At 49.4% G+C, this 22,076-nt stretch overlaps 1 protein-coding gene across 1 annotated transcript in view; it reads left to right on the forward strand.

The window, feature by feature from the left end:
- The window catches only part of LOC146275196 (catenin delta-2-like), a 141,576-nt gene that overhangs the window by 74,927 nt on the left and 44,573 nt on the right, over positions 1–22,076 (forward strand). The window contains exon 12 of the mRNA XM_084702970.1: positions 5,974–6,328. Coding sequence (XP_084559096.1) covers positions 5,974–6,328 — 355 coding nt within the window. The remainder of the gene's footprint in view (positions 1–5,973; positions 6,329–22,076) is intronic.

Genomic DNA, 22,076 nt, shown 5'->3' on the forward strand with positions numbered 1-22,076 from the left:
CACATTACACAGAAAGATAATGCGCTCTCAAACACATATCACCAGCAGTACACCTCAGACCTCACAGTGCGGTAGGCAAGAACATCGAGAACATCCCCAAACAGGAAATACCTCATCAACAGCACTGCTGCTTCCTGTCATAGCCTTCAGCTGTCTCCTTCGTGCTACGTTCCTCCATCTGCGCCTTTCCCTTCGTCCCTGTGCTCTCTCTCTCTCTCTCTCTCTCTCTCTCTCTCTCTCTCTCTCTCTCTCTCTCTCTCTCTCTCTCTCTCTCTCTCTCTCTCTCTCTCTCTCTCTCTCGCTTTCTCTCTTTCTCTGTATCTCTCTCTGTCTCTGTCTGTGTCTCTCTCTCTCTGTCTGTGTCTCTCTCTGTCTGTGTCTCTCTCTCTGTCTTTCTCTCTGGGCTTCAATCAAGAAGAATGAACGGCTAATTCCGGGCTTTCTGCTCTGCTCAACACCTCTGTTGATGCCCTTCGTTCTAACTCAATCACTACCCATTATGGTCAGGATTAAGTCTGCGCGCGTGTGTGTTAGCGTGTCTGAACCCATGCATATGGAGGGAGTTACGCGGATAAATATGTTTGGTTTTTTTCCTCAAGAAAACAAAGCAGGATTAGCTATTGTGCTGGAGGGAGAGCATCATGGCTCTTTTCCACATGTACACATGTGCGTGTGTGCGCACAAACACACACACACACACACACACACACACACACACGCACACACACACAGACTCTCACACACAAGACACACACAAGACATTATGAACACACACACACGCACACACTCAACTACACTCACACACCCACACACACTCACACATCACACGCATAGACAAACATATCACACACACACACACACACACACACAGCCATGTTCCTCTGTTTGAGCAGCGTTCTCTCTGGAGAGGTGCCTAACACAACGTTGGGTGTGTTGGCTACCCTGTTAAATACTCTCATCAAAGCTGTCTGATGTGACAGCAAGCCCTTTCTGAGAAAAGCTGCACACACACACACACACATGCACACGTGCACACAGACGGGTATTTTGCATAAAATGATGAAGCCAATCCACTTTCCCTCTAGAATCTGCTCCATGCCTTCTGTAATGAGTCCTGACATTTTAATGAGAAAGAGAGAGCGAGAGAGGGAGAGACAGACAGAGAAACAGAGAGACAGACAGAGAAACACAGAGGGCCTCATTTACTAACAATGGCGCAGTTTACGCTGCGTCTGTTTTTGCGAGTTCGGTATTAGCGCCCCCTATGCTTCCTCATTTTGCGTAGATTTTATCAAACCTGACACTCATCAGGCAATCACGAATACTCCGCTCATTAGCGTAATTAGCACGCCTCAAAAGGAGCAAACAATGGGCCCGTATGTATTTGTCATGGATCTTCCTACGGGAAAAAGAAAGCGGAAGCTTAAATTTAGCAACAAGGAAATTGACATATCAGTGCATGAAGTTACAGCAAACCTGAAGATATTACAGGACAGAACATTTAAGTGTGCCCTGTTTGTAAATAGCCCTCATCGGTTAAGTCAGTCTTTGCAAACAGTCAACGCCGAAGGCGCAAAGAACTTGATATGAGAGAGAGAGAGAGAGAGACAGAGAGAGAGAGAGACAGAGAGAGAGAGAGAGAGAGAAAGAAACAGCTAGCCTCTTGTATTGACTCTATCCTAGGTGTGTGGACATTCCAGGAGCATTTTGAGATCAACGGTGAGAGAAAACAATAGATACACATATCCTATCCCCGAATAATAGTATTTCACACCCACACAACACACACACACAGACACACACACACACACACAATTCTTGGCTGCTTGTAACATCGAGAGTTCTTCCCACCTGTCCACTGAGTAGTTCCTCTGTATTCACCTGCAGGACTCAAGGTGCCACAGACGGGTGTTGTTGAACGTCCATGCTTGAGAACGGGCATCAGTCAGCCTAGCCTGAAGGCACTGAGGACACATATAGCATATTTTAATCCCTCTCTCCTTCTTTTTCTCCTGTTGTGTGCATGCGTGTGTGTGTGTATGTCTGTGAGTGTGTGAGAGAGAGTGAGTTCCTGCTTATTTCTCGACATGACACCGCAGCCTGAATAATCGATGACCAGCATGCATCCAACATTAGCATGTATGCGTGCACGTGCACGTGTGTGTCTCCTGCAGCTACCAGGCTGGAAACATCAGAAGCCTTATGGTCACCCTGAGCTTTTCCCAGGGATGAACACAGAGACTTAGCTGATCTCCACTCCTCTCTCTCTCTCTCTCTCTCTCTCTCTCTCTCTCTCTCTCTCTCTCTCTCTCTCTCTCTCTCTCTCTCTCTCTCTCTCTCTCTCACGACTTCAGAAAATGACAGGAAAGGGCTGTGTGAGGGAGAGAGAGAAATATAGAAGGAGAGATGGATGGATATAGGAGAGAGACAGAGAGAGACACAGAGAGAGAGACAGAGACAGAGACAGAGAGAGTGTGTGTTATGGCACAACTGTGTGGTCAATGCTAGGGTCTTCCATTGAAATTGGATGAACACTGCAGTAACAGTCTCCCCAGCTTGGAAAAGGGAGATGAAGGGATGGAGGAGGGATGTGGTGGAAGGATGTACACAGGGAAACCAACATCGAAATACATGACGTATGCAGAATGATAAATGATTGGCTGGAGAAGAGGAAGGAGTAGCAGGGAGCAGTGTAAATATGGATCTCTCTCTGTCTCTCTCTCTCTCTCTCTCTCTCTCTCTCTCTCTCTCTCTCTCTCTCTCTCTCTCTCTCTCTCTCTCTCTCGTCCTCTCCGCCCACCCTCTCTTTTGCTCACAATTCAATTCAATGGGCTTAATTTGCATGCAAAAACAAATGCTCACATTGCCAAAGTGACAGTAGAATTGCAGAAACATTTTGTATCTTTTCGAATCACAGCATTACACACAAGCACACACACACGCACACAGACACTGATGTAACATACACATACATGTAACCACATTAACTCCAGTTTACATTGACAACTGATAAATCAATGAATCTCTCTCCCCCCGCCTCTCTCTCCCCCTCTCCCCCCTCAGTATCTCCAGTGTTGAGTCTGAGTGTGTCTGGTGTCTCTCTGCCTGCCAACAGCCCTGTAGATCTGCTGTTGTCTGCCCTTCATCCTGCACTCAACACAGGCAGCAACATGCAATACCAAGGCAGCCTGCCTTTCCCTGCGTATGGGGGAGGGAGGGATGTGCCTGCGCGTGTGTTTTGGTTTACAAGGTGGTTTATTACAGCCTCTGCACAGCATCCACCTTTTGTCTCTCCAGTAAACACAAACACACACATACACACACACACACACATACACCAGGCTCCTAGCGAGACAATATGGGCCCCAAAGGTCAACCTATCTTTCACAGCAAGCCATTATCAGAGCAAATGACAAACACACCAACACTCAATATACTGTACCAGGGGAGTGAGAGAGATAGAGAGAGAGAGAGAGAGAGAGAGAGAGAGAGGGAAGGAGGAAGAGAGAGAAATATAAAGAAGCCAGTGGCCAAAGGGAGAGAGAGGGTGCGCAGAGAGAGAGAGAGATAGAGATAGAGATAGAACTGGGGATTACAGTGAGAGAATATGAAGAGAAAGAAAGGGCTGGGATGGGAGAGAGCAATTTGTTTTTCTCTGTTTGTCTGTCTCTCTTTTTCTCTCCTTCTCTCTCATCCCAGTACCCTGCATCTGTGTAATCACCTTGTTGTGCCCATGGTGGTGTGACTGCAGTTAACGGTCACTGCCGTCATCTGCCGTACACTTCCCAGTAAAGGATTTCAGAAACATCCCTCCATCTCCTCCCCCCTCTCGCATCCCTCCCTCCCTCCATCCTTCCTCCTCCTCCCATCCTCCCATCCTCCCTCCCTCCCTCCCTCCCTCCCTCCCTCCCTCCCTCCCTCCCTCCCTCCCTCCCTCCCTCCCTCCCTCCCTCCCTCCCTCCCTCCCCCCCTCCCTCCCTCCCTCCCTCCCTCTCCTCCCCCCTCTCAGAGTGGCAGCCAGGGGTCCAGGGTGCGTTGCAGCTCTCCCAGACACTGAGTGTGTGCTGCAGGTCTGGCTGCTGATCAGACTGGAGCGGCAGGACACTTTAAAGGCGTGGCCTGGCTGCACTCCGACTCGATAGAGACCTCTTCACGATCCTGGTGCTGCGTCCTTCATGACACCCACAGAGGCAGAGGGGGACACACGCGTGCACACACGCAGTGACACACACATATACACGCACATACGTGCACACAGACACACACGCAATTTAGTCCGGTTGAAAATCTTCCCCTAATTTTCCCCTAAACACCAAACTTAATCTAAACCCAACCCAACTACCTAACCCTGAAACTATTGCTAACTCCTAACCCTAACACTAACTCTAAACCCATTCAACCTCCCCAGATTAGCACTTGTACACAAGGACCAAGAAAATGTCCCCACAAGTTAAAACTTTCCTTGTTTCCTTTTGTTGAGGGGAATTCTAGTTCCACACACACACACACACACGCACACACACACACACACACGGACAAACACACACACCCTTACAAGAAGCATAATAATGTAATATGTATGTTTGCCTTAACAATGTACCTACCCTATAGTGAAACACAATGAGTAGGTATCATGCAGGTTCTGTCTGCATGACATAGCATCTAGGGTATCGTCAGCTTGACTTTAAGAAGTTTGGAGTGTAACTTCTGTCATCACATTCCCCTTTCTAAGATTAAAGCATTGAGGATTTAGCAGTGTAAGATTGTCTCCTCAAGAAAATTTGCCATGCATGGCTTTCAGGTTTGGCGTTTGGCAGTGTGTGTGCGCGTGTGTGTGTGTGCGTGTGTGTGTGTGTGTGTGTGTGTGTGAGGAGCTGCATTAATAGGGTGTGAAGGTCATGTAAATGTCACCACTCAGGGTAGAGGTACCGTGACAGAGTGTGTGTCCTCATAACGATGAGATCCCCAACACGCACGCACACCCACACATACATACACACAGACACACACACGCAGGCACACACCGACAAGCACACACGTGAGCACGCGCACACACAAGCACACACACACACACCTACACAATACCATCAACGTAAATTATTGTATGCTGCCATAGCGTGTAGTTTGTTTAAGAAGCTAATTCCTTCAGTAAAAGGCTGATCAGTGGCTTGTGTTAAAGGCTCAGTTGTGAAATGGCTACATATCGATTCTAGGGGAAGCAGATTTATCACACACCCTGTGGGCGTTTCTGCTTGCTTGCAGGCTTGTGTGTGTGTGTGTGTGTACAGGTGTGTTCCAGCAACAACACATGTTTTGATCCAATGCCATCTACCACCCCATAACACCGTCTTTACACCATCGGCTTTGTGCTTGTTGCTCTCCAGCGAGAACAAACCAGCTGATCAGAACAGACTAAATGTTCATCATGTTCATATATTTACCAGATTCAATATTCCCTCAATAATGACTGATGATTTGGCCAAAGGCAGGATGCAAAATGTGCACCGGTTCCACTCTTATGTTTATCGACTCATTCCAGATTGACTTTTATGTGCTACCTGATGGGTTTCATGAGGGAAACACTCCTTGTGAGCCCCGTTGGGTGTTTCTGCTCTGTGCTGCGGCTCTTCTCGCTCGCGCGTGGTTCGGTCTTCTCTTCTAACTCTAGTTTGACTCGATCTTTCTCCCTCTTTTCCCTGTCAACCCTCTGCTGTTGTGGATTTTGACCTTCTCTTCCTCCCACTCGTCTCCATAATCTGTCCATCTTTCACTCCTCCAATTCAATTATCTTCCATGTTGTCCTCTTGTGCTCTCATCGCCTCCGCTTTCCTCCTCCGGCTCCCCTCCCTGTTCCTCCTCCACCTCCTCCTGCTCCTCATTCTCCCGGTCCTCTTCCTCCTCCTGCTGTTCCTGTTCCTCCTGCTACCCATCCGCTTCCTCCTCCTCCTCCTCCTCCTCCTGGTTGCTCCTCAGACCTCCTCCAGAGGGTTTACGACCACGTCCTCAACTATGTCCTCTGTCCCTCCCTCCCCCCTGTAGCCCCGTCCTCCCCCGGTGTCGACTCCGCCCCTTTGCAGCGGACAGGAAGTCACGGCGTGGCGGGAAACTACGGGCGCGGAGGCGGGGCCAACAGCTACGCCACGATAGGCCACGGGGCTCCGTACAGCGCCGAGGCCTTTGCGGCGGACGCGTACTCGGCCGACCCATACCGCACGCTGCAGTACTGCCCCTCCATGGAGTCGCCCTACAGCAAGTCAGGCCCCGCCCTCCCCCCCGAGGGCACGCTGGCACGCTCGCCCTCCATAGACTCCATCCAGAAAGATCCCAGGTACTGCCTCTAGCTCTCTCTCTCTCTCTCTCTCTCTCTCTCTCTGTCTCTCTCTCTCTCTCTCTCTCTCTCTCTCTCTCTCTCTCTCTGTCTCTCTCTCTCTCTCTCTCTCTCTCTCTCTCTCTCTCTGTCTGTCTGTCTGTCTGTCTGTCTGTCTGTCTGTCTGTCTGTCTGTCTCTCTCTCTCTCTCTCTCTCTCTCTGTCTCTCTCTCTCTCTCTCTCTCTCTCTCTCTCTCCTGCCTCTCTCTCTACCTCTCTCTACCTCTCTCTCTCTCTCACATACACACGCGTACGACACATAGAGGCACCGTTGATGCCGCCATGCTTGGACGCACACTTACTCAAGTGTCGGCACACACACACACAAACAAGCACACACGCACTCCAGTGCCGGCACATGCGTACACACATACGCACACACACACACTTGGGTGTCTACATGCACACACAGACATACCGACACACTTAAGTGTCTGCACACACGAACACACAAACGCACGCACACACACAAACACACGCACGACTTGAACATGCAGCTTTTCCTCACCTTCCGATCATCTATGTGCACTTGTCTTTTAATAAATATAGCTCATTTGGACTTATTTATATATATCCTGGGTTGCCATGTATAATTCCTCTAATTAAAGGGAGAACAAGACACCTCCCTAGTAAGATCTCAGCATCATCCATCTGTCAGGGAGGGAGGGAGTGAGGGAGGGAGTGAAAGAGAGAGGGAGGGAGAGGTGGGAGAGAGACAGGGGGAGAGAGATAGTGAGTGAGAGGTGGGAGAGAGGGGACAGGCTGAGAACACCGAGGGGAGGGTTGGAGAGGGGGATGAGGAGAAGCTGTGAGTGGGAGCATGTAAAGAGGCACACAGAGACAGAAACGAGGGTGTGGCAGAGGGAGAGAGAGAGAGAGAGAGAGAGAGAGAGAGAGAGAGAGAGAGAGAGAGAGAGAGAGAGAGAGAGAGAGAGAGAGAGAGAGAGAGAGAGAGAGAGAGAGAGAGAGAGAGAGAGAGAGAGAGAGAGAGAGAGAGAGAGAGAGAGAGATAAAGGAAGGTAGTGGTGAGGGAGACGGAGGGAGGGGGGCACAGGAGGAGGAGGAGGGGAGGCAGAGAGAGAGAGAAAGAGAGAGCGGAGCTCACACGACTAAAGCACAAAGGCGCTGGTTGTCACACACACACACACACAGTCGACGGCTCCCGCAGCTCCCATCAGGGGAGGATCACGCTGACAGAGTCGAGTGTGTGTGTGTGAGAAGCGTGTGATGCTAGCATGATGATACACTGTAGTGCCATCATGTGACGCGAAGAGAACATCTCCCATGCCTCTGGTTTGGGATCAGCGGTCCCGGAGGAATCACCTCCATAGCTGTTTGAGTGTGGAATATTCCAGAGAAACACGGGTGTTATAACCTTCAGGTTCTCCAAATTCTTTTTGAGCTTTTCTGTCCGTATCATGAGCAGGGACTGGCTGTAGCTGTTTGCTAGACAGTGTGTGAACACATTGACATTTGCAGCTTAGGGGTGAACCATTTAGTGTGTGTGTGTGTGTGTGTGTGTGTGTTCGTCCAAAGGCTGGTGTGTTTAGTGATGTGGAGCGACTCACACTGGCATTTCTGACCTTTCAGAGATGGACATTAACTGGCCTGTGGAAGTAAACTCACACACACACACACCCACGCGCACACACACACACACACACACACCCACGCGCACACTCACACGCACAAACAGTCTGTGGTCAAAGATCCATGCTCACTTCTTCCAACACAGCCCAGCTGCTGGGTTACTTCAGCGGCTGCGCAGCACACAGTTTCTGTGTGCACGTGTGTGTGTGTGTGCACGTGTGTGTGTGTGTGTGTGTGTGTGTCGATATCCCTAACCCCCAGGGGATCTCTTTTCAGAAGAAAACCCTGTCTGACACATGCGAGTCAGGGGTGTGTGCGTGCGTGTTCGCGCGGTAAACGGACTGCCCTCACGTACTTCGTTCTCTACCTTGACGGTACACAAAGCACCTAGCATTTTCTTTTTTTTTTCGGCCTCTCATTCACCCCATTCACACACCCATCAAAGTGCTCGTCTGCTTGACTGCTCCTCAGGAGCAAGTTGGGGTTCACATGACACATGGACGGCAGGAAGCGGGAACCAAACCGCCAACCCTGCGTTTAATGGATGACCCACGCCACTTCCTGGCTCCTCGCGAATGGAAATTGAGGCTCTCTGCAGTGTGGAGTGGCTCTTGTGATTGTTTTGTGTCCTTACCCGCAGATTAGCCTCATGGGGAATCTCCTCTCAAACACTGAGCTTGGCCTTACTATCCTTTTCGCATCTCACACGGAAGGTCTTTGCTCTGGTAATATCCCTGCACGCTGGTAGGCTATTTGTTCAATGTCATGAACTACCCTTCTGGAATAAATGCCCTGGCTTTTGTTCAGCGGGCTATCGTGCTATGTTGTGGGATGACTGGGGGCTCTCTCAGAGTGGGTTGTTAAGGGAAAGGGGGAGTTCATGTGGAGATCTGGGCAGAGAGACAGTGGTTAGAGATGCCCACTATCATCGCGTCCCTCCTTCCTGTCCTGCAGGCTTATCCTGTTGTTCCGCTTGAAGAGAGAAAAGGGGGGGGGGAGGGGAGAGAGAGCGAGCGAGAATAGAGACAGAGATATTTTAAGAAGTGAGGAAAAAAAAGAGAGAGAGCATTGTAGGATAGAGATATTTCGAGGGATATAGATAGTTTGAGCAGAGAGAAGAGAGAGTTGGGGAGAGAGAGAGAGAAACAGTAAGGATAAGTAAAAAACAGAAAGAGGAGAGAGGAAGGTGGCAAGAGACGGAGAGTGGAAGGAGAGGGGAGGAACGAGGAGATATATGGAGAGAGAGAGGAGAGAGGGGAGAGGATAGGGGAAAGAGGAGCGATGCAAAATAAATTGAAGCAAAATAAGAGATAAGATAGAGATAGAGAGGGTAGAGGGAGGAGTAGACACTGAGAGAGGAGAACGCCATAGATGGGAGTGATGTAGAGAGGAGAGAGGAAAGAGAGAAAGGGGGCAAAAGAGAGAGAGGAGAAAGACTGGAAAAGGAGAGAGGGATACAGAGAAGAGGGAGAGAGAGAGAGAGAAAGAGAGAGAGAAAGAGAGAGAAAGAGAGAGAAAGTGGAAGATGAAGAAGGGGAAAGAGGGAGGCAGAGAAGAGGGAGAGAGAAAGAGAGAGAAAGTGGAAGATGAAGAAGGGGAGAGAGGGAGACAGAGAGGAGGGAGAGAGAAAGAGAGAGAAAGTGGAAGATGAAGAAGGGGAGAGAGGGAGACAGAGAGGAGGGAGAGAGAAAGAGAGAGGTGGAAGATGAAGAAGGGGAGAGAGGGAGACAGAGAGGAGGGAGAGAGAAAGAGAGAGAAAGTGGAAGATGAAGAAGGGGAGAGAGGGAGACAGAGAGGAGGGAGAGAGAAAGAGAGAGAAGGTGGAAGATGAAGAAGGGGAGAGAGGGAGACAGAGAGGAGGGAGAGAGAAAGAGAGAGAAAGTGGAAGATGAAGAAGGGGAAAGAGGGAGACAGAGAGGAGGGAAAGAGAAAGAGAGAGAAAGTGGAAGATGAAGAAGGGGAGAGAGGGAGACAGAGAGGAGGGAGAGAGAAAGAGAGAGAAAGTGGAAGATGAAGAAGGGGAGAGAGGGAGACAGAGAGGAGGGAGAGAGAAAGAGAGAGAAAGTGGAAGATGAAGAAGGGGAGAGAGGGAGACAGAGAGGAGGGAGAGAGAAAGAGAGAGAGAAAGTGGAAGATGAAGAAGGGGAGAGAGGGAGACAGAGAGGAGGGAGAGAGAGAGAGAGAGAAAGTGGAAGATGAAGAAGGGGAGAGAGGGAGACAGAGAGGAGGGAGAGAGAAAGAGAGAGAAAGTGGAAGATGAAGAAGGGGAGAGAGGGAGACAGAGAGGAGGGAGAGAGAAAGAGAGAGAAAGTGGAAGATGAAGAAGGGGAGAGAGGGAGACAGAGAGGAGGGAGAGAGAGGGGACACACTCAGTTGGCTCTCAGCACGGCCCAGGGGTAATTTCTTCCCCACATGAGAAATGCATGCTGGGATATGGAATCACCTCGAAGGGAGGGTAATGATGCATTGCCAGAACCTCGGCCCTGAGGGCTCCGCTGTGTGTGTGTGTGTGTGTGTGCGCGTGTGTGTGCGCGTGTGCTTGTGTTTATCTGGAATTTGGCCATCATCCCGGCTTGTTTTAGGTAAATTGCCCATCGTAGTTATAACCCTCTGTGAGCAATGTGCATATGTGTGTGTCTGTCTTGGTGTGTCCACGCGTGCCGTCGTGTGTTTGGATGCCTGTGACCTTGAGAAGACGTGGAAGCGTTCCGTTTGCCAGCGTCCCTGCTGGGATGGCCCCGCCCAGGGACCAAGGTCTGGTCAAGGTTCAGCGGGGGGGGGGGGGGGGGAAGGGGGGATGGAAATGAAAATGTGGGAGACGGCAGAGAGGTGCGGCGAAGGGACACGAAGGCCAGTATTTACGACTGGGAGGAGGGGGAGGAGGAGGAGGAACGGAGGGTGTCAGAGAGCAGGGGATGGCAGTCTGACAGGCACAACTAGTTTCCACTCTGCCAACAGGCAGCCATTGTTAGGGACTGTGGAGCGGAGGCAGCAGAAAAGACCATGTTGATTCGCCAGTGGCAGAACAGTGGACAAGGGCAAACATCATTGTTGTGTTCCTAGACACGGCCTCTCTCTCTCGGTCATTGTCTCTCTCTCTCTCTCTCTCTCTCTCTCTCTCTCTCTCTCTCTCTCTCTCTCTCTCTCTCTCTCTCTTCTCTCTCTCGTTCTCTCTCTCTCCATTTAGGCTTCTCTTTCTCTCCTCTTCCTCCCACCATCTCTCTCCCCCTCTGCCTCGCTACTCTCTTGCCTCCCACTTCTCTCTCTTAACTTCTCTCTCTCTCTCTCTCTCTCTCTCTCTCTCTCTCTCTCTCGCAGTTGAAGACTGGACAGATGAAGCTGTCAGGATATTTGTGTCCAGTCACCTTGTTGCTGTTGTTTATGACAATTACTGCCACTGTCAGCTCTCTCATTGACATCCATCAGACCTATTACACCTGGGTGTCAACACACAAACACTTACATACAGTGCTCCTCAGTCTAACACACACACACACACACACACACACACACTAGTACACAGTGCCAATGTACTTTAACACATAAACACCCCCACCGGGACACACATGAAAACGCACGCACACACACATCCCCCCCTCAGCAGGATCTAATCGACAGCATGGATGAGCTGCGGGACCTGTGAGGGTTAATATATGACGGTGTGTGTGTGTCAGCTACTTCAAACACTGTCCTCTGACATCGCCTCGCATTAGAGAGGATTGGGGGAAAATGTCAGCGAAGCAGAAGCATATCTCGGTGTCGCTGCTTCTCTCTCTCTCTGAATTATAATGTGGGTGTTGAGGTCTCTCTCTCTCTTTCTTTGTCTCTCGTTTGCTCTCTCTGTCTCTCTGTCTCTCTGTCTCTCTGTCTCTCTGTCTCTCTGTCTCTCTGTCTCTCTGTCTCTCTCTCTCTCTCTCTCTCTCTCATTCCCACTCTTTCTCTGTCTCTCTCTCTCTCTCTCTCTCTCTCTCTCTCTCTCTCTCTCTCTCTCTCTCTCTCTCTCTCTCTCTCTCTCTCTCTCTCTCTCTCTCTCTCTCTCTCTCTCAGAATCACATCTCAGTGTGTCTGTCCTTCTCCGCTCCCTCATCAAGCCCTGAGAACCCGGCCTCATGTTCTAGTTCAGGCACAGTCTCATCACGGGCACGGCAGACGACAGTCATCAGGTTCCGGATCTCACCCCCTCCAGACTCAGGCTCGGCTCTTTGGCTAGCATCAGGACTGAGCCACGCATTTCTGGGAGACGTGCGATAGAGCTCTTGGCCCATGCAAGCGCTGGTCTGACTCTGCACCACGAGGCAGGCTGGCCACTAAGTCATGCCTGCAGTGGAAGATTTACTTGGACGAGGAACGTCCGAATGAGGCAGGCCAGTAAATCTAGCCTGTCGCTCCCCTGCTGGAAGCAGAGCTGAATCTTGCATGGCAAGTAGACCTTGTACATGGGAGAGGGATGTTGACCTTTAAGTAGAGATGCGTTAAGGAAACCAAGCGTTCCAGCACTGCTTATTAGATCCTGCGGTGGTAAGCGGTTCTGGTAGTAAAGTAAAGAAAGGAGGGGTAAAGGAAGGAGGGAGATGTGCAGGAGAGAGGGAGAGACGGTGATGGAGAGAGGGAGAGAGAGTTGTCTGATCTGTCACACTGATCAGATTGTTTTTGGCAAAACACCGGAAACGACAAAATGGTGATACCCTGGTGTTCTCCTTCCGCAAAATCCTGAACTGTTTTTTTAGTGTCGTCTAATCAGATGCCTTTAGGGTGGGTGTGTAGGGGGTAAAGCTGTAGTCTACGATGTTCGGGGCGTGGTGTGTGTGTTTGCGTGTGTAGCTGGGTACAGATGTTCTGATGTTCAGAGTGTGGTGTGTGTGTGTGTGTGCGTGTGTGTGTGTGTGTGTGTAGGGGTAAAGAGGTACGTTGTGACTGAAGACTTGTGTTTCGGTCACATTATTATAGAGGAGTCCTGTACGCTTCACAGGAGCGCTTACTCCATTTGAAACTACACCTCCATCACCCCTCCATCCCTCCACCTCTCCATCTTTCCATTTCTCCACCATCAGTGAAAAGCGGTGATGATAGTAGGAGGTGAGGGCATCCATCCATCCAAAACAGACTCTATCTCTCTCTCCTTTGGTCTCTTTCTTTCTCTCTCTCTCTTCCTCTCTTTCCTTTTCCCTCCGTTTTTTCCTCTCTCCTTCTCTCTCTTCCCATTGTTCTCTCTCTCTCTCTCTCTCTCTCTGTCTCTCTCTCACACACTCTCTCCCCTGTAAATCAGTCCTGTGTATTAACCCGACACAGCATTCTGACCCAGCCTGAGAAAAAAAATGTCATTTTGCCTTCTGTTATAATAAATTCCCTCAGCTGAAGTGGATGGTTGGGTTTAGCTTTAGCTAATCCCTCTGAAGTTTTTCTCTGTGGGTGTGCGAGTGTGTGTGTGTGTGTGTGTGTGTGTGTGTGTGTGTGTGTGTGCATTTCATGTGTGGATGGGTGTGTGTCTGTTTACATGTGGGGTGTGTGCATACGTGCGTGTGTGTGTTTTCATAAGTGAGTGTGTATGTGTGTGTGTAAGCGTGTGTGTTTATGCGTGGGAGAGAGCCCACATCTGTGAATACAGTACAAACATCCACCTGGATCAGCAGGGTAGACAGAAACTAGGCATTCTATTTTCCCCCCCAAAAAATAGTTTCCAGTATTTTCTCTCTTGACTCAATATAGAGTAGCCTATACAACATGCAATACACAGCACAGGAGGGTCAAGGGTTTTACTGATGGGTGCGAATGCACACAACCATTAAGGAAAATATATTTTGTAACATTTATTGATATTTTGAAAGTGGGTCAGCTCTATTACTTCAGCGGGTGCCTTCATCAAAGAGAACTTGAGATGAAGCATGGCCTGAGTGTTTCATTTTCAACTGGAAATGGAATATTCTGGTCAATATTGACAGTGATACTAGAGTTTTCTGAAGTGTGCATGCATGTCCTGCACGCACACAGGCACAGATGCGGTGTGAGGGGGTGTTTGGGTGTCCTTTTCATCTCTTCATGGCCTGACAGTGTCCCGTCCCATTCTGTCAATGATCCAGTAGTCACTCTCTCTCTCTCTCTCTCTCTCTCTCTCTCTCTCTCTCTCTCTCTCTCTCTCTCTCTCTCTCTCTCTCTCTCTCTCAGACTCTCTCTTTCTCAATTCAATTAAATTCAGCTTTTTTAACATGACAGTCATTACAATCGTATTGCCAGAGCTAGAAGCACAATAACAGAAAACCACCCATTAGAAAAACAACAGAAGGAATGACAGCCAGCACTGTCCGGAATATGTGGCAACAACAAACCGCTCAGATGAACCCAAAAAATAAATACAAAAACAACCGATGAAAGCTCTCTCTCTCTCTCTGCGCCCCCTCTCTCTCCCTTTGGCCACTGGCTTCTTTATATTTCTCTCTCTTCCTCCTTCCCTCTCTCTCTCTCTCTCTCTCTCTCTCTCTCTCTCTCTCTCTCTCTCTCTCTCTCTATGACTCTCTCTCACTGTGAGGATGGTGAGGAGTGTCCTTGTCGCAGCCCGCCCATGCTTGCCCCCCTCACGTCGGGTGTTGTCGTCCACGGCATCGAGTGTCTGGTTGTCCTAGGTGCTGGAGGCCTGGAGCACTCAGGGCACAGTGGGGAGGTCCACACTAGGACACCTGGAGCTGGGTTCCTCTGGGGGAACCACACAGGCACTTATCAGGGAGAGAAGACTCTCACACACGCAAGCACACACTTGATCCCATACAGACACACCACGATCTCTCCACGCGACAACACACACACACACACATCCATCACACGCATCGAGCGGGTTTCGTGCGTGCATGTGAGTGTGTGTGAGTGTGTGGACCCATCTTTGCAGCCCTTTCTTTTTTAATGCCAGGGCGAGTTTGACCTCCACAGTAAATGTCTCCTTTCGTAATGGGTATCTGTCAGAGAGCAGGGGAATAAATATGTCACACGCACGTGCGCGCGCGTGCACGCTAATATCCACGCTGACCTTATCACTGTGTAATTCACAAGGCAGAATGATCCTGCTTCGGGGTTATATGTTGTGGCGCGACAAACACACACCGATTGACACACGCGCGCACACGTACACACGCGCTGTGACACCTTCATTAGAGGAGCAGAGTGATGATGCAGTGGTTAAAATACACACACACTCTCTCTCTCCCTTTCTCCCTTTCTCCCTCTCTCTTTTTGTCTCTCTCTCTTTCTCTCCCTCTCTCCACCACACACACGCACACACATACAATCATTTCTTATCTGGCTCAGGGCTGATCACTCACCTTCCTTGTTTGTTTGTGTGGCTTTTGGACATGATTACATTGCAGCATGTAAATCAGCAGACAAAGACCCAGTGATTTCCTGACATGGGCTCATCTGGCCTCCATTGCAATCTTCCCCGATTTGATTTAGCACCATTAACCCTGCCTGTTGATTGGCTAAGTGGCCGTTGTACGAGGGCTTGATTGGTCGATTTGTAACGTTTGATAAAGTGGCTGAGGAAGGGGCTGATTTGATTGGCTGGCGTGTCTCTGTCCTCTCAGACAGGGTTGCCAGGTTTGAAACTGTGGCTGTGCATTCTTAGGTCCTTTCATTCCTACTCCAAGCTTTCAGCAGTGTCGGGACAGATTTATTTAGCAATTACACACTCAGGCACTCCCATGCCAACACACGCACGGTCACACACACGCAAAACACACACTCATATACACCATCCCACACTCCTGTTGGCTGGAATGTGTTAATGCTCCAGCCCACGTACACACACACAAACACACACACACACATGCACACAGACACACAAACACAAAACATGTACACGTACATGCTCACACACACACACTCCCCCGCACACGCATACACACGCTCACACACCAGTGACACGCAGAGCGTTGATGACCCAGTTGGCAGTAAACATGCATGGTCACCCGTGATTGATTCCGTTATGTGTCGACACTTTCTATAGTTGCTGCCACATTGTGCTTGGAGTCCCATGTGAACTTGCCTCGTCCTAATGGCGTTTTAATGACGAGGACTCTCACTGTGTAGTGTTCCATGTAACCTCAGTGTTGATATTTACCTATCGGATGACTGTTTGGATGGCTGTGTCTCATTTAATCACTGTTTGTCCGGGCACACACAGTAATTGCACTGTGATATGGGGAATATGAGCACCAGACAGCAAATGCTGATCAGCAATCTTTGGACATTAGTTGTGTGTGTGTGTGTGTGTTTGTATACCTATGCCTGTGAGTGCTGGTACATGAGTACACATACAGTGTGTGTGTGTGTTTGTACACATGTTAACGTGGGTGTGTTTCCCTCCATGTAAGTATGTGTGTGTGTGACCGTATGAGTGTGTGAGCGTGTGCGTGCGTGCGTGTAAATGAACACCTGTCTGTCTACTTGCATGCCCTGCTCGATGTGGTCTGACATTCTGTTTGTTCAGCTCATCGCTCAGAGAACTGCAGTTTTCTTGTCGAGCGCTGGACTATTTCGCGGCGGTGAATACAGAGGCAGCGCTCGGCCTCTCCTTCACCGAGGGCTTGGCCCCCCCTCGCTCCTCTGATCACAGCGAGCTTGGAACGCTTCCACAGCAGGGTTGGGCACCACGTCAAGTCATGGGAACATACATCCGCATGTCGATTGTTCGTGTGTGTGGAGAGATGGTTCCAGAACTGAGTCCGGTACGTTCCCGGGGGGAAGATTCTGGATGGTAGAACGTTTCGTAGCGATGGTTCAGGGCAGAGAGAACATTCCTCGTGATGGTTCCAGCAGGAAGACTGTCCCTCGCGATGGTTGTAGAAGAGCAGGTTGAAACGAATGAGAAATTGTGGGGACGCCGTCTGCATGGTGGTACTGTGGCGTCAGCAGTATCGAGGCTTTCTCTGCTTCTGTAGAGGGTACAAAAAAAGATGTACCCTTCTGTAGAGGGTACATATTCGGATCAATCGGTGTCTCCGCGTTTGTGAGGCAAAGACGTCAGTCTATTTGTTCCGGATCCAGCCTGTGTATGACGTTGTGTTGCTCCTTACCATTGAATGTGAGCCAGCTCATCCCATTTTCTGCCCCCATACGATCTGCTCGCACCCTCGATCGATTTGCCTCTTCTCCTTCTCTCCATCCCTCCTTCCTCTCCTCTTCCTTCAGCCGGCACACACCACAGTGACAAATGCCAATCCCATTCATCCTCCAGAGAGGAAGGGAATGACTTCAGGAGTTCATTTTATACACTCCATTTCTCTCTCTCTCTCTCTCTCTCTCTCTCTCTCTCTCTCTCTCTCTCTCTCTCTCTCTCTCTCTCTCTCCTCTGATTATTCTATCTTAATCATGGTTCTCAGATGATACTGTTTCCAGGCTGCAGGAGAGGAGCTCTGCAATTTTAGCTGAATCATTCTCATTTTCCAATCAGGGAGTGTGGGAATGAGCACGGTAGAGCTGAGGAAGGGAGGCTCGTATGGTAGAGCTGAGGAAGGGAGGCTCGTATGGTAGAGCTGAGGAAGGGAGGCTCGTGGGTGGACAGGAGGGAGGACAGGAGAGGAGGGCAACAGACTCTGTCATTGTGACTCCCCCTGTCCTGATTTGATATGCTTTCTTCTTTCTTTTCTTCTTTTTCTTTCCGTACATTCCGCACCCTCTCGCATACCTTCCAACCAGGGGTGTCGTTAGACCCTTTATACTGGGGCCAGTGCCCCAGTATAAATCTGCTGTGCCCCAGTACAATTTAAAGTTTGAGTTTTAACAATTTACTTTATCAGTCAGTGCATTCATTTTGATTGACAATCCCGGAAAAAATAAACACAGTATCCTAATCAACGCTTGAAAAATCAAAGCAGTTTCACTGAAAACACAAACCGATGCCCACACAATTCCATGTCAACGCGCTCTTCTGAGCTTACCAAATAGCCACTGCAGCATGCACACAGAAGTCCAGGTGTCGAACTCTGCACACAAGTCAGAATTGAGGTAGGCTAAGAAAAAAGGCTAGAGGCTTTAGAAAAAAGTTTCTAAATGAAAGGCCTACCAACATCATATTTTGACTGAAACATAAAAACAATAGTACATGAAGCTCAAAAAAACTGTATTTGCGCTCAAATGAATGAGAACATCAACTGTTGTGTAGTGGGTTAAGCAAGGCGAATTTCTATATCCTAGTAAGGCATTGTGCGCAGCAAGCTTGAAAGGTAAAAAGGGATATGAATAGGGGCCTGTGCCCTAGTAGAGTTTGATGTCCAACAGCGCCTCTGCTTCCATCATACATCCACCCGCTTTTCATTGATTTGTCTCTTTCTCTAGGATTTCTGTTCTGCACTGTCAGCATGCACACTCACACACGTGCACGTGCATTCATCGCCTGTAGCGTGTGTGTGTGTTCATGTGCCTTCCTGCCTGTGGGTGTGCATGTGTGTGTGCAAGTGTGTGTGTGTCCATGTGTATGTATGTGTGTGTGTGTGTGTGCGTCCGTGTGTGAGTGTGTGAGTTTGTGTGTACTTGTCGATGTGTGTGTGTATGTATGTGTGTGTGTGTGTACATGTGTGTGTGTGCTTTGACTTTGCCTGTGTGCTTCTTATCTGAGAAGCTATCAACAATGTGGACTTTATTCCTGGGTACAATCTTAATTAAGATTTGCTTAATTAAGCCCAGACACTCTGCATTGCGTGTACATGTTTGCTTCTGTTGCATCTAGTTCAGGGTGTTTATCAGTGTAATTGCTGGATGCTCTCAGTATTGACTTTAGCCAGAGAGATCATTCTCTAATAGAGTCCCTCTTAGAAAGCATGGAGCCATCCCTTCTAGATATGCAGGACCTGGCTTTGTAGACTGAGGGGGAGAAAGAGAGAGAGAGGGCGCAGGCTATGGGAGAGAAGGAGGAGAGGAGAGAGAGAGGTGGAGAAGCAGAGAGAGAACGAGAGAGCGAGGAGAGAAAAAGTGGGATAGAAGGGAGAGAGGAAGAGAAGAAAAGAATGAGAGAGAGAGAGAAAGAGAGAGAGGATGGAGAAGCAGCGAGAGAGAGTCGGAGAGAGGGATCGAGAGAGGGAGGGAAGGAAGGAATGAGGAGGGAAGAGAGGGAGGACATTTAGGCGAGCAGATTGATTTAATAGACAATATTTGAAAAGTGCAGGGTTCACCTCTCTGTCAAAGTCAAACTCGGGAGCGCATGTGCGCGGAGAGTGATTCAATTCCACCTGAAGCAGTAAATCACACAAATGTCAAATCTTTTTCTCTTCTAATCTCAGTCCCAGTTCTCATTTCCTTTGAGGCTGTGGATGTTATCTGAGCAACTTGATTGTCTTGTCGTCTTCCAGGTGTCACCTCATATCAAGGGGTTCCTGCGGTACTGACCAGGGTGGGTCTCTGTCCAACCCAGGGTGGGTCTCTGTCCAACCCAGGGTGGGTCTCTGTCCAACCCAGGGTGGGTCTCTGTCCAACCCAGAGTGGGTCTCTGTCCAACCCAGGGTGGGTCTCTGTCCAACCCAGGGTGGATCTCTGTCCAACCCAGGGTGGGTCTCTGTCCAACCCAGAATGGGTCTCTGTCCAACCCAGGGTGGATCTCTGTCCAACCCAGGGTGGATCTCTGTCCAACCCAGGGTGGGTCTCTGTCCAACCCAGGGTGGGTCTCTGTCCAACCCAGAGTGGGTCTCTGTCCAACCCAGAGTGGGTCTCTGTCCAACCCAGGGTGGATCTCTGTCCAACCCAGGGTGGGTCTCTGTCCAACCCAGGGTGGGTCTCTGTCCAACCCAATGGGTGTGCTCTCACAAATCCAGCTTCGGTCAATATCAATTGTTGAAATACAGTTGTTGCAATGCTGTGCTTTCCCCCTTTAAAATTGGTCCGGGAATCCGAGGTTTCCTAGTTCATGCTGGTCTCAGCCCAACCTCTGCGTTTGACTACATGTGTGTACTCTACTGTACTCCCGTGTCGTCTAGTCAGGTGGTAACGATCTCCTTCGTGGGTCATTGTGGGATGTTACAGGTTCATGACTGCCTTCTCCCTCATCCTCCGCTCAGGCCTGGGTCTCTCCTTTCAGCTATTCAGGCTCTTCCCTTTTCAAACAAGACCCTTTTACGCCTGGCTGCAGTGGTCAAGTGGATGATGATGTCCTGATGATGGAGTCAATAAATAGAGAGGGACTGCGGCTGTGTTTTTACCCTCCCAAGCCCTTGTCATCACCCCTCTCTCCCTCTGAGTCTGTCTGCCTCTGTGTCAATCGCCCTCTCTCTCTCTCTCTCTCTCTCTCTCTCTCTCTCTCTCTCTCTCTCTCTCTCTCTCTCTCTCTCTCTCTCTCTCTCTCTCTCTCTCTCTCTCTCTCTCTCTCTCTCTCTCTCTCTCTCTCTCTCTCTCTCTCTCTCTCTCTCTCTCTCTCTCTCTCGCGCGCCATGATTATGATTGAAGGCAGAACATTAGCATCTGCTTAAGTATGCGCCGGCTGGCCGGAGCGGGCCGTCCAATCCGTTAGCAGTCACGACAAGGCTTGTCCAATCAGATTAGGGCCGGGCGTCCTGTGCGGTCCTGTCAGGCCTATTGCATTGTGGGTGGTAGGAGCTCTGAGCCCAGTTGAGGAAGCATGACTGGACCTGTGATTGGTCGATGAGCAGAGGACCATCTGTGATCGGTTGGTTAGATGACATACGCCACAGTCAGTCACCGATCAAAACATCTTTGGATTTTTAACAAAGGATTTTTCAAGATCTCCCATACTTTTACGTCAAAGAAACAGTCGCGCAAAGTAAGGTGGAACACCCACGACGTGACATGCATTGTGTGTCGTCCCACACAAAATCAATCAACAAATTAAAAATGGTTGGACTCCTATCAAAGGATGTTTCCAGATCTCTTACACATTTCAGCCGACATTCAGTCAAAGTCAAATGCCCATTAAGTGGTATGTGTTGTGTGTCGTTATCTTGGCATGGCTGATGGACACTGTGCACCAGAGCAGACCAAGCCTGTGAATGACTCCTGGATAGGATTTAGTAGACTCAGCTGTGCATGGCTGAAGCCCTAACTGCTTCACTGGAGCTAGGACAACGGTAGGCCCCAATCCTCTGTCCTGTTGTCTGGCATGTCCTGAGGTTTGATTGCCTAGAGAAAGAGGGAGGGGGGGGGGGGGGTGTGGGAGAGAAAGAGAGAGAGAGGTGGGAGGAGAGGGAGAGGCGGAATGAGAGACTGTGCGAGAGAGAAGGAGGGAGATAGGGGTATCTTTTGACAGCTATCATAGATAGCTATTGGTATCTTTAAAAGGGATAGATTTATTTGACAGGTTGTGAGCTTTAATGTGTTTTCTCAAAATGTATGAGTCATTTTCCTCTAAGCTGGTGTGTGTGTTAAATAAAGGTATTTATAATTACATCAATCACAAGTGTACTGATTTAGTGTGTTGCGAGGGCTACACTGGTAATGATCTGGTGATCCTCGTGTGTGTGTGTGTGTGTACACGCGCCTGTCTGTTGGCCTGCCTACTTGCAAGTGTGTGTTAGTCTGTTTGTTTGTGTGTTTAGTTTTTTTGTGTGGTTGTGTATCTGAACATGTCTGCGTGTCCATGTGTGTGTGTACAGTCTGCAAATGTGTGACCGTGTGTGTGTGTGTGTACCACATCAAAACAGCAACCCCACAGCGCCTGTCGGCCTGTCCCAGATCTGTCACTCCCCCCTCCCTTTGCGAGGTGTCGTGGCAGAAAGTGAATCCCTAACTACACTGGAACCACTTCCTGGTTGCGGTGTTTAAACTGCAGCCCTTCCGTTCTGTACCCGAGGTGTTTCTCTCATTAGCTCCCGTGTTGACATGATTGGCATTTAATCTGAAGGCCTCTTTCTTTTTTTCCCCCTGCTAGCTTTTAATTAAGAGAGCCACGATGTTTATCTTATCACACGATCACTCCACTTTCTATTAAACACAGCACCAGGGCGCAGGGTCTGGAGGGATGGGAGACACATATATAACCACAAACACGTACACACACACACACACACATGCACACAAACGCACACACAGACACTCACACAAAGATTGATACTATCTGAAATCCTGCTGATCTCTCACACACACACACACACACACACTTGATAGTATCTCCCTGTGTGATTTAAGCTTTTGG

This window comes from Hypomesus nipponensis, chromosome 8, assembly GCF_054491055.1.
Source record: "Hypomesus nipponensis isolate SF chromosome 8, ASM5449105v1, whole genome shotgun sequence".
NCBI classification, from domain to species: domain Eukaryota; kingdom Metazoa; phylum Chordata; class Actinopteri; order Osmeriformes; family Osmeridae; genus Hypomesus; species Hypomesus nipponensis.